Source organism: Salmo salar, chromosome 11 (genome assembly GCF_965601325.2).
Source record: "Salmo salar chromosome 11, fSalSal1, whole genome shotgun sequence".
In the NCBI taxonomy this organism is placed as follows: Eukaryota; Metazoa; Chordata; class Actinopteri; order Salmoniformes; family Salmonidae; genus Salmo; species Salmo salar.
The window spans coordinates 10,945,378-10,960,039 of record NC_138301.1 but is presented as its reverse complement, the minus strand read 5'-3'; the positions used below and the strand labels follow the sequence as shown (position 1 = coordinate 10,960,039).

The following is a 14,662-nucleotide window of genomic DNA, read 5'->3' as shown; positions in this document are numbered from 1 at the left end:
TTAGTGCTATTACTACAGACACCCTGGTTTGAATCCAGGCCGTATCACAACTGGCTGTGATTGGGAGTTCCATAGGGCGGTGCACAATTGACCCACCACTGTCTGGGTTTGGCCGGTATAGGTCGTCATCGTAAATAAGAATTTGTTCTTAACTGACTTGCCTGGTTAAATATAAAAAACATGGGGGAGAGGTATTGTGCCGTGAGGTGTTGCTTTACTTGTTTTTTGAAACCAGGTTTGCTGTCTGTATAATACTGTACGTTTCCTTGAATTTGTTCTGGACCTGGGGATTGTGAAAAGACCCCTGGTGGCATGTCTGGTGGGGTAAGTGTGTGTGTCTGTGCTGTGTGTAAGTTAGTTGACTATGCAAACAATTTGGAATTTCCCACACATTAATGTTTCTTATAAAAACAAGAAGTGACACAGTCAGTCTTTCCTCAACTCTTAGCCAAGAGAGACTGGCCTGCATAATATTAATATTAGCCCTCTGAATACAATCAGATGTGCTGCTCTGTTCTGGGCCAGCTGCAGCTTAACTGGGTCTTTCTTAGCAGCACTTAACCATATGACTGGACAATAATCAAGATAAGATAAAACTAGAGCCTGCAGGACTTGGTGTCAAAAAAGCAGAGCATTTCTTTATTACGGACAGACCTGGACCCATCTTTACAACCATTGAATCTATGTTTTGACCATGCATGACATTTTACAATCTAAGGAAACACCAAGTCATTTAGTCTCCTCAACTTGTTCTGTTAATTAAATGTTTACATTGCTTGCTGAGGCTACTGTCCGGATTGGATTATGGTTCATAAGATGTGTAGTCATTGTAGCCTATAAAATAAATGTAGCCTACAGTGTAGTAGCAGAAAAGCTAGAATAGAGCACAGTATAATAATAACAACTATTAAGGGTTAAGAAAAAATCTGCATAGTGATAATCCTGTCACCCATCTGGGGATCCCACCCCAAGACTTATAATCAAACCTTGTCATTACAGTTAGTTCCAACACTACCACCTACTGGACCAATTGAGAACAGGGTTGTGTTCAGTATGGAGAAAAAGTTTTGAAAAAGTGTGAAATGGGGGGGAGGAGAATGAATTTGTCCAATAACGAAGCAATATTCTGCAGCAGGCAGCCCAACATAATTGTATTGCTTTTGTAGTTTACTTTCATCTGCAGAGATGGCCCTAAAATATAATTAGCCCAGCGTTTCCCACACTAATCTCAAACATCACAAAGTCAAATTTTCTTCCGCATTGGGCACCATAACTGGAAACCATATTAGGGACTATACCGTATGAAAGTAACACGTCATTATCCAGGAAGTAGCCTTATAGTTCTAGAACTTTTGAAGGCTTTTTGAGTGGTATTCAATGGGTAAAAACATAGAGCAATGGTCTTCAACGCAATTTCTGTTTTAAAGGCATCTGGCAGTAGTAAATTCATCCACAAACACGAATATACACTGAACAAAAATATAAATGCAACATGCAACAATTTCAATGATTTTACTGAGAACAGTTCATATAAGGAAATCAGTCAATTTAAATAAATTCCTTAGGCCCTAATCTATGGATTTCACATGATTGCAAATACAGATATGCATCTGTTATTCACAGATACCTTTAAAAAAAGTAGGGGTGTGGATCAGAAAACCAGTCACCAGTACCAGTATCAGTACCAGTATCTGGTGTGACCACCATTTGCCTCCTGCAGCGCGACACATCTCTTTCGCTTAGAGTTGATCAGGCTGTTGATTGTGGCCTGTGGAATGTTGTCCCACTCCTCTTCAATAGCTATGTGAAGTTGCTGGATATTGTAAGTTATAATGTCACATGCACAAGTACAGTGAAATGCCTTTCTTGCAAACTCATAACCTAACAATGCAATAATCAATAACAACATATTACAAAAAACAAACTGGAAAAATAAGAATAGGAAATACACAATTAAGTAAGTAAACAAGCATACTATATATAGAAATTATTTAAAAGTTCATTCCAATACCAAATTGACATGTGCAGGGATACTGGAGTAATGGAGGTAGATATGTACAGGGGTAAGGGGACTTAGGCAACCAGATATAAGATACACAGAGTAGCAGCAGTGTGCATGTGAGAGGGTGTGCGGGTGTGTTGAGTGAGTATAAATTGGATGTGCATATTATGTGTGAGTGAGCAAATGATGGAGTGTTGGAGTGACAGTGTGTGTGAGTCTGTAGGGCCCTGTGAATGTGCATAGAAACAGTGCAAATATTGAAATAAAAGGTCAATAAAGATACAAGGTAAACTCAGTCCGTGTAGCTATTTTGCTAGCTATTTATCAGTTGTATTGCTTGGGGATAGAAGCTGTTCAAGAGCCTGTTGGTGTCAGACTTGATGCACCGGTACATCTTGCCACGCAGCAGCAGAGAAAATAGTCTATGGCTTGGTTGGTTGCGGTCTTAGACAATTTTCCAGGACTTCTAATCACACCACCGGATATAGAGATCCTGGATGGCAGGGAGCTCGGCCCCAGTGATGTACTGGGCTGTCCGCACAACCCTCTGTAGCACCATGCAATCAAGGGCGGTGCTATTGCCATACTAAGCATTGATGCAGCCAGTCAACATGCTCTCAATGGTACAGCTGAATAACCTTTTCAGGATTTGAGGGCCCATGCCAAACTTTTTCAACCTCCGGTGGGGGAAGAGGCACTGTCACGCCTTCTTCACGACTGTGCGTGTGCGTTTGGACTATTTTAAGTCTTTAGTGATTTGGACCCTGAGGAACTTGAACCTGCTGCACTGCCTCCCGAAGATGTGGTTGGGGGCGTGCTCGTCCCCCCATTTCCTGTAGTCCACGATCAGCTCTTTGGTCTTGCTGATGTTGAGGGAGAGGTTGTTGCTCTGGACCCACACTGCCAGGTTAGTGACCTCTCTTTAGGCTGACTCATCATCGCTGGTGATCAGGCCTACCACTGTCGTGTTGTCAGCGAACTTGAAAATGGTGTTGGAGTCGTGCGTGGCCACAGTCATGGGAGAACAGGGAGTACAGGAGGGGACTAAGCACACACCCCTGTGTTAAGGGTCAGCATGGTGGACGTGATGTTCCCCACCCTCACCACCCATACCCCATCAGAAAACCGCTCGCCCACACGACACCATACACGCTGTCTGCCATCTGCCTGGTAGTTGAAACCGGGATTAATCCGTGAAGAGCACACTTCTCCAGCGGCCATCGAAAGTGAGTATTTGCCCTCTGAAGTCAGTTATGACGCCGAACTGCAGTCAGGTCAAGACCCTGGTGAAGACGACAAGCACGCAGATGATTTCTGTTTCATGATTGATTCCATATGTGTTATTTAATAGTTTTGATGTCTTCACTATTATTCTACAATGTATAAAATAGTAAAAATAAAGAAAAAGCCTTGACTGGTACTGCATATCTTAATAAATTACTGCATTTTCAAAAATAATCATCAAGCCCATTGGAAAGATTAGGGGGCAGAACCCAGAAGTATGATGTAGGATGACGTCACTTGCACATCGTATTGAGGCCAAATTCCTCCATCTATGCTGGCAAAGATTGATTTGACTTCTTCATTGAAGTAGTGAGCATGGGAGGGTTCTTTATCATCCCCGTGAGCAGGTCAATGTTGGCCTGGTCGCAGTCGGCTGGTCAGCACTGGTCTGGTCAACGCTGGTCTGGTCCAGGCTGGTCTGGTCAGGTGGCTCAGCTCTGGTCTGGTCAACAGATGGTCAATGATGGTCTGGTCGGGTGGCTCAGCTCTGGTCTGGTCAACAGATGGTCAATGATGGTCTGGTCGGGTGGCTCAGCTCTGGTCTGGTCAACAGATGGTCAATGATGGTCTGGTCGGGTGGCTCAGCGCTGGTCTTGTCAGGTGGCTCAGCACTAGTCTGCTCAACGGTCAGCTGGTCAACGCTGGTCTGGTCGAAGGTCAGCTGGTCAACGGTCTGCTGGTCTGGTCGGGTGTCTCAGCGCTGGTCTGGTTGACAGGTCAACGCTGGTCTGGTCAACGCTAGTCTGTTCGACGGTCAGCTGGTCAACGCAGGTCTGGTTGACGGTCAGCTGGTCAGCCAACTGGTCTGGTCGACGGTCGGCTTTTCAACTCTGGTCTGGTCGAAGGTCGGCTTGGATACTGCAGAGCTGATGGTGGGTGCGCTTTTTTTACTTTTATTTTCATGGTCTTCTTTTCACCTCAAGATTGTAAGACCATAACACTATTCCTTCAGATTTCTAGGCCTACTAAAATGTATGTGTATGCGCCAAATTGATATAGCCTGTAATCTTTCAGAGAGGATGAAAACAAATGATATAAAACGTCTATATTCCAGCACAGGAGGATCCTATGAAGTCTTCGCCAAAGTCATCTGAAGAATCTGCGGCCTGTGCAGTCCCTTCTGTGTCATGTGAGCTGAGTTACTAACCTACTGAAGCTTTCCTTCCTCTCTTCCCGGCTGGTGGGAGGAGAAGAATCCTATTAGTTTGCTCCATAATGGCGGACACGTGTGGCCAAGTACTTCTGGGGTCTGGATTAACGGTCCTTTCCCACCCCCTCATGTACATCAAAGTTCTAGTTCAGGTAAGATAGATATATATATATATATATAGAGAGATTAAACAAACCAGAATGTTTGATCCTGCTAGCTTTACGTCGAGGCCGGTTCTGTAACTGACAGGCTACTGTAGCTAACGTTAGCTGCAACAACAGCCATAACGATTAGCTAACTAGAACTAACGTTACTTTCCATACTCCACACAGCTGATACAGTCAAGCTGATCTCATGACAATATATTACCTAAACATCAGTTTACTTATCGTTTCAAACCTTCTGTTTCTATAGCTAACTAGAATTGGTAGCAAGGGGGTTGACGCCACGCAAAGGTTAAGAGCTAAGCTACGTTAGCTTGTTAGCTAACTAAGGAAGTGGTTTCGACATTTTGTTGCAGATAAACAATTACATTGTTTTACAATTATTTATATCTAGCGGTTTTGTCTAGGAGGGATGCAGCTTTTGTCAAATTTGACTTGAAGTAGCAGGTTATGAGAAACAATGACATGTACTGTAACAGGTTGGGAGAATTAGGTTAAGTTTAGGGAAAGTGTTAGGGTTAGCTAAAATGCACACAAAAAAACTCATTTGTACCTAAATCTGACACAGTATCCCAACTAGACATGACCCTATTTAGCCAGCTATCATGTTAATTTGTGTGACATTATCAATACCTTGAGAATAACGGACTGGCTAACGTAACTAGCTCTCATTCAAAACGTTCATGACAGGATGGGTGCCCTTTGGCCCACTCACCCGAGTAACGCGAGCTAGCAAATGAGTAAGGTTATAACACGACCGGGTAGTTCGCTGGATCATAATGCATTACTGTGTGTGTTGTTGTCAGATAAGATGTATGATAATTGTACTGTGTCAAATGTCTGCAAAGAAAGTAAAACAAATGTAGCATATTGCTAATCTAGCTTGCTAGCCTAGAAAATGGTACTAGTTCTAACAATAACTGACTGGCACTTGGCCTCATATGACGTTCACTGCAATGTATTATATAATTACCCAGATAGCCTAATTAATGGCAATTGCACATGTACTCCTTTTTCAGGTTGGACATGAACCTCTCCCTCCGTCCCTAGGAAGAAACCTGTTTGGTAGACAAGTGTACCAGCTGCCAGGACTGTTTGCCTATGGTGAGACCTGAATTACAGTCTACCCACTTGCAAAATGATTAGCTGTTTTTTCTGTTAGCATCGGGATGGTTGTACAAGTTAGTTGTCAGCGGGTCGTAACTCGACGCTACACCACCTTGGTATTATTTTGGTATTGACTCGCGCATAGACAACTCGAAAAGCGGTTGTGAAATATGGAAGATAGTCCTGCTTCCTGAGCAGGTGTAGGGTGTTAAACTGGTACCATCTTAAATGATATTCACAGAAAATAATAGCAATTACATTTTTCAAAAGTATGTGAGCTCCGTGTTCATATTTCACAACCGCTTTTCAAAATAATAATAAAGACAGTACAGAATAGGCCTGGGCGATATGGCCAAAATATAATATAATGGTATTAAAAATAAAGACGGCACATTTGCTTTTTATTAGTAGTGCGAGACCGATCCGAGGGTGCCAACATATACTGGGGTGTGAAGTACGTTTCTACTCAAGCTTTGATTGGCATAGAATTGCTGGATAGTTTTGGAGAAAAGTTGAAAAAAACTGGCGCTGTACGTCAGTGTGACGTGTCATGACGTAACCTACAGCCCGCATAATGCAACTCATTCTATGTCTTACAGCCTCTCCAGCAGATTAAAAACAAGAAAGGGACAGGGTAAGGGGGATACCTAGTCAATTGTACAACTGAATGCATTCGTTTTTTGCTCATCACTGCAAGCCATCATGACTCTCAAAAGCTGTGACAGCAGCTGTTTACTTCTGAAGATAACTTTAGAACCGCCCTAAACACCCGACTCAAATTCGGCACAAACCTTCAAATAGGTATGTAATGATAAATCATATAAACTCTTTTTAGTGTTTATTTACATTTTAGCGGTGATAAATTGGACAGATCTGGTGAAAAAAGCAGTTTGCCCACCCGCCATATCTCCTCCTTTTCCTATCACGCAATAGGTTTCGCTTCCCCACCCGCCATTTTTAAAAAGACCCAACGGAGCTCATTGCCTTCAGTCATGCAGAGACGGGATGGTCTCGTCATTGATTTTGCTGGAAAAGGGAGAAATTGACCTGGGAGAAAGAAAAAAAAAATTGGGGCACTAAAATAAGGTTGATTGTACGTTACAGTACAAAGGTGCGTTAGCTAACTATACATTGTAATTGATTTCAATGGGTCTTTCTCTATTCTGAATGTTTTATACTGTTCAACTTCAACCAAAAATAAATTTCAGCATTTTCATCCATTTCTGCATTTCCTGCACTCATTTGAGATGATTTCCACACTGCCACATAGGGCTGCACGATTTGTGAAAACAATCTAGGCCTTCATTTTGACCAAATGTTGCAATTGCATTTTGACTTGTGATTTAGAGCAAAACAGTTGGGTGAACTGTTGGAATCATGGAAATTGAATGATTATTCAAATTCTACAGTTAGAATATAATAGTGGGCACTTTAAATAGTGTTTGATATGACGACAAATTAAAATGCCAGGGAGGAGTTATTGTGACAGGGCAGGAACCAAAGTGTTGACAAGTGTTTCCTAGGGGACCCTATAATCTTTGGCTACATTTTAATGTTTTCTCTTAACTACTTCATTTAACTAACATATTGTTTTGCATATTCCTCTTTGATTTAGAAGATACTGTTGCACAAAAAAACATGCAGATGTACAGTACCAGTCAAAAGTTTGGACACTTACTCATTCAAGGGTTTTTCTTTATTTTTACTATTTTCTACATTGTAGAATAATGAAGACATCAAAACTATGAAATAGCACATATGGAATCATGTAGTAAGCAAAAAAAATGGAGCCCTTGCCTTGGCCGAGCAACCGCACGCAAGCCTAAGATCACCATGCACAATGCCAAGTGTCTGCTGGAGTAGTATAAAGCTTGCTGCCATTGGACTCTGGAGCAGTGGAAACGCGTTCTCTGGAGTGATGAATCACACTTCACCATCTGGCAGTCCGACGGACGAATCTGGGTTTGGCGGATGCCAGGATAAAGCTGCCTGGCCCCAATTCATAGTGCAAACTAAAGTTTGTTAGAGGATGAATGATGGTCTGGGGCTGCTTTTCATCGTTCGGACTAGACTCCTTAGTTCCGGTGAAGGGAAATCTTAACGCTACAGCATACAATTACATTTTAGATGATTGCATTCTTCCAACTTTGTGGCAACAGTTTGGGGAAGGCCCTTTCCTGTTTCCGCATGACAATGCCTCTAAGCACAAAGCGAGGTCCATACAGAAATGGTTTGCCGAGATCGGTGTGGAAGGACTTGTCTGGAGTGCACAGAGCCCTGACCTCAACCTCATGGAACACCTTTGGGATGAATTGTAACGCCGACTGCGAGCCAGGCCTAATCGTCTCACATCAGTACCCGACCTCACTAATGCTCTTGTGGCTGAATGGAAGCAAGTCCCTGCAGCGATGTTCCAACATCTAGTGGAAAGCCTTCCCAGAAGAGTGGTGGCTGTTATAGCAGAAAATGGGAGACCAACTCTATATTAATGCCCATGATTTTGGAATGAGATGTTCGATGAGCAGGTGCCCATATACTTTTGGTCATGTAGTGTACTGGAGCAGTGCAGAGCTGTTGTGAAGGAAGTTGTCACGGAAGTGAGTTTCTTTTTATACAGTACCTCCCACCTACTGTCAACCAATCATATCAATCCAGAGCTATACGGAGCTCTTTGTTACAAAATTTGGGAGGCGCACGACATTGCAGTACGGACTACGGCGCTCAGTTTGGCCTCTGCATGCCTCTGGATTCATGGTTTCCCCCTCCATACGGAGCCTCTGAACACATTTTTGGATCAAGCATGATATATAAAATGTGCTGTAGCCTACAGTCAGACGGCAAACCATTTTTGTTGACCGGGTGCAAGATTTATTTTGCCCAAGTTATGTTGGTGCTTATAATTTCGGACATTTTGGTAAGCTATTCGTTAGTCAACTTGTCTAAATTTGATACATGCAGCTTATCTTCTGTCATTATGTTGGCCTAGAAGACTAAATAATCCCTTGCTCACCAGAATGTCATAAATCGTTAGAATGAATGCAATCTTGTTGACATCGGTAAAGTTTTCTGTCATCTCTGCTTCTTTTGTGGAGCAAAGACATTTAGGGACTGGGAGGAAAATGCAATAAATAACTCGGAAAGATTTGGCTAACTTTCCAATTGACATTAGTTTGACCGGTTGTAAGGAAATGGAAAGCTGTGAAAGATTTCAGTTAGGCTTGGATGCATATTTTATGTGGTTGAAATACTATCAGCTTTTATGATGCTGATAAAGATAGCATCTAAATGTGGATTTGCATGCTCTCAAGATGCTGAAAGAAATAAACCATATCTCCACTCCTGTTCCCGAGTCAAAATGTGTCCTACACTTGGTGTATCATTTTACTGCAAGAAATGCTTGATTCTGCAGGAGTTCATATTAAGGCTATATGAGAGGTTATAGACCTACATTCAGTGTCTAGATTTCTGCTTCCATTTTAACCCATCTGAACAGTAGGCTACAGTTCCCTTGACGTGCCATAGGTCTATATGAAGTCCCTGTCTTGACTGTCAAATTTTTATAGCAACTCACAATCCTCACACACAACATAGCCGGCACTGCCATCATCCTCTTTTACCACTTCACCAAATATTTTTAAACTCTCCATTTCGCGGCTTTTCTCTTATTGAATTAAACTCCAACATTGTCCTTTTTGCCTCCGTGGATCGATGTTAACTCTTTCTGCCCGTTCGCAAAAGCGTTTGACAGTTGGCGTGTAGGATATTTGGTTGGTGTACAGTTAGGCCCTAAAGCTTATATGCATAGGCTTAATGCCAGAGAGCATAAAATAATGAAAGAAAAAAAATCTATTTTTGCCAATAGATACATCATTTTTTTAAAAGGTATTTTCTCTTTATTCAACCTGGCCTTCATTCACACAATAGTTCATGATACTAAACCAGCCCGTCCAGCGGATATAACCGCAGGGACTGCGGGTTATGAGTCAACCTGCGCAGCACTACTAGTGATGAATTTAAAACTAGACTTATGTTGATGTTAAACTCCATCTAGTAGGCTACCGGAAATAAGACTGGCCTATCCGTACCATACTAATGAACATATTTTCTGTGTCCTCTAATTTCTGTCTTTTAGCAAAGCACATCATAAAGATTGATGGCAAGGTAGGTCTCTTTAATGGCCTAGCCCCCAGGCTCTGTGCAGGGACCATCGGCACCCTTGTACACAGCAGCGTCTTGCAGGTGGGTCTAACAAGCTGGCTTAATGTAGCTTCCTGAATAAATGTTATCTGATGTGTCCAGACCTCAGCAGTAGTCTAGCCTCAAACATAAATGAATGGGAAATGTGATCACATTCTGTATTGAAAGTCATGCTCGTCAGAGAATAAGCTATATGCTGGCTTGGGAATTGACTCTGACTTGAACTGCATTGGCCTTTCACTGTCTTAGGATGGTGAGTGTGACCAATGCTATTTGTTTCTAAATTCATAAATGGCAATGTGTCGACACACCACTATGGAAATGGATCTCTGTTGAACTAATCACTGCTGTCTTTAACAGAGATGCCAGGATGCAGGCAAATATGAGGTAAATATTTTGGCCTGGTTATGGATTAATTGTTTCTTATTTTATAAAATCTTTTAAATTCAGGCTGTGGATATTGATGGTCAGTTTTCAATCCTTTTTAGGTCTCTCGAACCAGTCAGAAAGCTGAAGAGGGATCCTTACAGCATGTTGTGAATGAGGTATGAATTAATTTGTCCAGTAAAGCAGATGGTTTGACAGATTTTTTTTTTATTTTTATTATTTTATTTTATTTTATTTTTGCATGTTATTGCTTTTGACAAAACCAAGATCAATCAAAATATTCAGATTTGTTTCACAGTTCTGTTAGACGTGGCTTGAACAGACCTTATTCTGTAAATTGTCGCTTAGCTGTGTTTTTTTCACCATACACAAGTAAGTTAATATCTGGATTCATGGTTTCTCCCAAATTCTGCATCTCCATTCTTTGTTTTTCTTTTACCAGACAACCAAAGAGATGATAGCCCGCTCCTGTGCCACGATCGTAACGCACCCCTTCCATGGTAATTGTACTGTTTGTGTCAAGCAACTTTTGTCATGTCACGCTTTGCCTCAAATGTTCTCGTAGGATAATGATTACTGCATGGATACTGGGTTCTGAATGGTTTCTTTTCTGTTTGTTCCAAAGTGATCACCTTGAGATGCATGGTCCAGTTTATCGGTAGAGAAACCAAGTACAGGTGAGTTTTTCTTAACCCAAGTTCAATATGTGTTTATACGATTTATAGCCATGTAATACTGAATATTACAAATGTTTCTTGTTTTCTTGCAGTGGAGTGTTTGACTCCATCGTCACTGTCTACAAGAATGAAGGAGTTCTGGGATTCTTTGCGTAAGTATGATCTTCTTTTGGCTACATGACCAATGTTTCATCAAGGGCAACCTTTAGTCTTGACCTGCTAGAATACATTTGACCTCAGTAAATTCAGTTAATCCTTTTTGAAGTTATTTTTAAAAGTAGGTTTATGCTTGCTCCTGAATCTTGCAAATGAATTGTTGTCTAGAGGCTGTTTTTTCTGGATGTCTGTACCATGCCCTTATTTTTTTTCCTGTCGTCTTAATAACTGCTCTCATGCAGGGGCCTTATTCCTCGTCTGCTGGGTGACATACTGTCTCTGTGGATCTGCAACATGCTTGCCCACCTCGTCAACACATACGCCATTGACGACTCAGTAAGGCAGATGGATTTGGGGATTTTGACACTAGTTTAAAGGTCCAATGCCGCCGTCTTTATCTCCGTGTCAAATCATTTCTGGGTAACAATGAAGTACCTTACTGTGATTGTTTTCACAGGCAGGCCAAAACTCCATCCCACCAAAACAGGCTGAACATTCAGGCGGCCTTTTCAGACTGCTCTTACACTAAAAGGGCATTATAATTTTCACAGTATTATTCCAACCTCATAGTGTGGTATTTTTTTTTTTAACATAGGAAAATCACATTTTTGACTGCACTGGGCCTTTAAAGTAGATGTGGATATCACTTTTTTTTTTTTTAAAGATCCTGTACTGAAGTACATTGTCAGTGTAGAATGCATGGGTAAGTGATTTATTTTTTTATTTGATTTTTTTTATCCTTTCCTCACAGATGAGTCACACAGGAGAAATAAAGAACTGCGCTCAGGCTGGGACTGGGGTAAGTGTAAAACATTTGTTTTAAATCTACAATTTGTCAATGTAAGGTCATAACACAGGCAACTATTAATACCATACAGGTAAACAGTTGATGGGACTTTTATTGGGGTCCAGTGTGGCTCAGTTGGTAAATCATGGCGCTTGCAACACCAGGGTTGTGGGTTCAATTCCCACGGGGGACCAGTACAAAATGTAAATAAATGTATGCACTCAATACTGTAAGTCGCTTTTTATAAGAACTCCTGCTATATGACTAAAATGTATTGCCTTGGTTGGTGATGTTGTCAATTTGTATCTCCCTCTCGTGTTCCAGTTCTTCGCCAGTATGCTCACATACCCCTTTGTTTTGGTGTCTAACCTCATGGCCGTCAACGACTGCGGGTAAGTAGCTGCGTTTGGATGTTTTTTTTACACCAACATGGTGTAAGTTCATAGACCAATAACACAAAGCGTTTCAAATAGGTCTGGGCGATATATCAAATGAATTTGTTTTGGGGTAATATTCCAAATACCTGTATCACAAGAATTCAAGTTTATTTGTTTTTAGGAGCGTTTGTCCCCTCGTTTCGGTCTCGTCTCCTTCGATCCTTCTGTGCTGTGTACACCTTCCCATTTACACCAGAGATGCGTATATAATGACGAGATACTCGTGTCTCTGCCCCAACAATGGGAGTCATTGTCCCGAAGGCATGCTAAGGTCCAAAATAAAACCCATGGAAACGCGGTGGGCTTATTTTGGACAGATTTTGGCGAGAGTGAAACCTCACGCTTTGCATCTTCCTCTCTGTTTACACACACCAAACCCCTCCCCTGCCACTCACAACAACATAGATGAGCTCACTTCTTCCTCTCTGACAAGTGGATTCAATTCTCTATTTGCATTTGAGGTTTGGTGAAACAGAATCCGTCAAATGGACACAAACATTATTTTACTGTAATAGAGAAATTTGCCTTTCTAACGATACCCTTTGTCTCCACTCCTCAATTTGCATGCAGAGCAGACAACTAAAATGGGAATACCGATTCTGTCAAATTAACGATCAGATTGTCGCGCGGCATTGCAGTACCACTAGCAGCATTTTAGCCAAAGACTGTCTAGTCTGTTTTCTAAATGTGCAATAAGCTTAAGGTAGGTCACTTGATTTCCAACATCTGAATAAAGTGTATGGACTAGGATGCTGTTCAAACAGTATTCCAAAAAAGCATGTTGAACTAATACAATTATTAGTGGAATGCTTATTTAGCCTATGTATAATTTCACAAGCCCTGAATTTGTTAATTATTGCTGACTGTTTGAAATGTAGTGTATTTGACCTTTTTTTTAATTGTACAACAAAGCTTATTTGGACAATCTTTATTTTGGGGGGGGTTGATAAATTGTGAAACAGCCATAACTAAAAAGAAAGAGGTATGATTGTTAGGCCGTATCACACATCCATAGTTTCAAACCTCTGCCAATGACAGCTAGTTTTCAGGTTACATAGCCCTCGCATATAAAGCTCGTCCAAATAGGTCCCTTACTCCAACAGTCCTAGGAAAAATTCTTGCTTGAGACCATTTTAATTAAAAACAATCACAGTAAGGTACTGGTTACCAATAAATGATTTGATAGCGATTTTAAATGGCTGCATTGGACCTTTTTTAAAGTTTCCCTGTAGTGAGTGGTTTATGTCTGAGGCTGGCTTTCCACGTAAGCACTCCTGTCTTTTACAGTCTGGCTGGCGGCCTCCCTCCCTATGCTTCAATATATCCAACCTGGGTGGACTGCTGGAGGCACCTGAGCCTAGAGGTAGGTTGCTGCTTTCAAAATGTTAATACTACACAGGTGTAACAGACATGGCTTACAACCATAAGATCCTTACTTATTCACGTTGGTTAACATGTTAAATTCTGAATTATTATGGCTGAATTTGTGCCGTTAAGCTGTTCCTGTTTTGTATTTCCTCTATTTATAGGGAAACATGAGCAGAGGCAACAGTTTATTTTTCCGGAAGCTGCCTGTGGGGAAGACGTATGCAATCGACCAGAAGAGATTTTTTTAAGTCTTGAACTACCTGCATAGAATCTAATTGTAATATAAATTGACATTGCCTGAAAGGGGGTGGATCGCTGGCATCTAATCCTTTGTATGCACTTGTTTACGATTTCTTTTTCAACCTGTCATCAAGTAAAGATAAAATTGCATTGTTTTACAGCAATGTGCTGCTTTGATTGGAAATGTGAAGAGCTTTATTTTAATATATAGAAACTTGTAAAACTGTACTGCAGGATAATTAAATGGAGCCATTTCACCTAAATCCAGGAATAAGTAAGATTGTAATAGTTCCCAGTTCCTCTTTCGGTGATGGAAGACTAAATCGTATGTCACCTATTGCCAATATAAACTTTCGGAATACCCTGTATATCTGGCAGGCATTGAGTAGAAGCCCTCCCTGTGCTCTGAATTTAACATGGGAGTTTTAGCTAATCTGCATGTAATGTTTAATTCAAACGTTATTGGGAATTGGGACCTTGTATTGATGTAATCACATGATAAGAAATGGATGTGTTAAGGTAACTTGGGGCCACACTGAGCTATGGAGAGTTTGAGTTGACATGTATATGGCCTTGTCAAAGCAGTCAGGTGCTTGTATTAACTCATTTTGACTGATCCAAATAAAGATGCTTTTTTTTTTTACTTTTTGCTTTCTCTTACAGCATTGGCTTTTGATTTAATTCTCCAGTGTGTAGCTAGTCCCCT

The 14,662-nt window shown here is 41.2% G+C and overlaps 1 protein-coding gene across 1 annotated transcript; it reads left to right on the top strand.

Moving 5' to 3' along the window:
* Positions 1-4,354: 4,354 nt before the first annotated feature.
* On the top strand, positions 4,355-14,597 carry LOC106561967 (mitochondrial carrier homolog 2). Its single transcript, XM_014126460.3, has 13 exons — positions 4,355-4,588; positions 5,620-5,704; positions 9,840-9,946; positions 10,265-10,291; positions 10,393-10,449; positions 10,734-10,791; positions 10,917-10,968; positions 11,061-11,120; positions 11,367-11,460; positions 11,876-11,923; positions 12,236-12,303; positions 13,636-13,711; positions 13,878-14,597. The coding sequence occupies exons 1-13, from the start codon at positions 4,502-4,504 to the stop codon at positions 13,962-13,964; spliced, it is 906 nt and encodes a 301-aa protein (XP_013981935.1). The 5' UTR covers positions 4,355-4,501; the 3' UTR covers positions 13,965-14,597.
* The last annotated feature ends 65 nt before the right edge of the window (positions 14,598-14,662 follow it).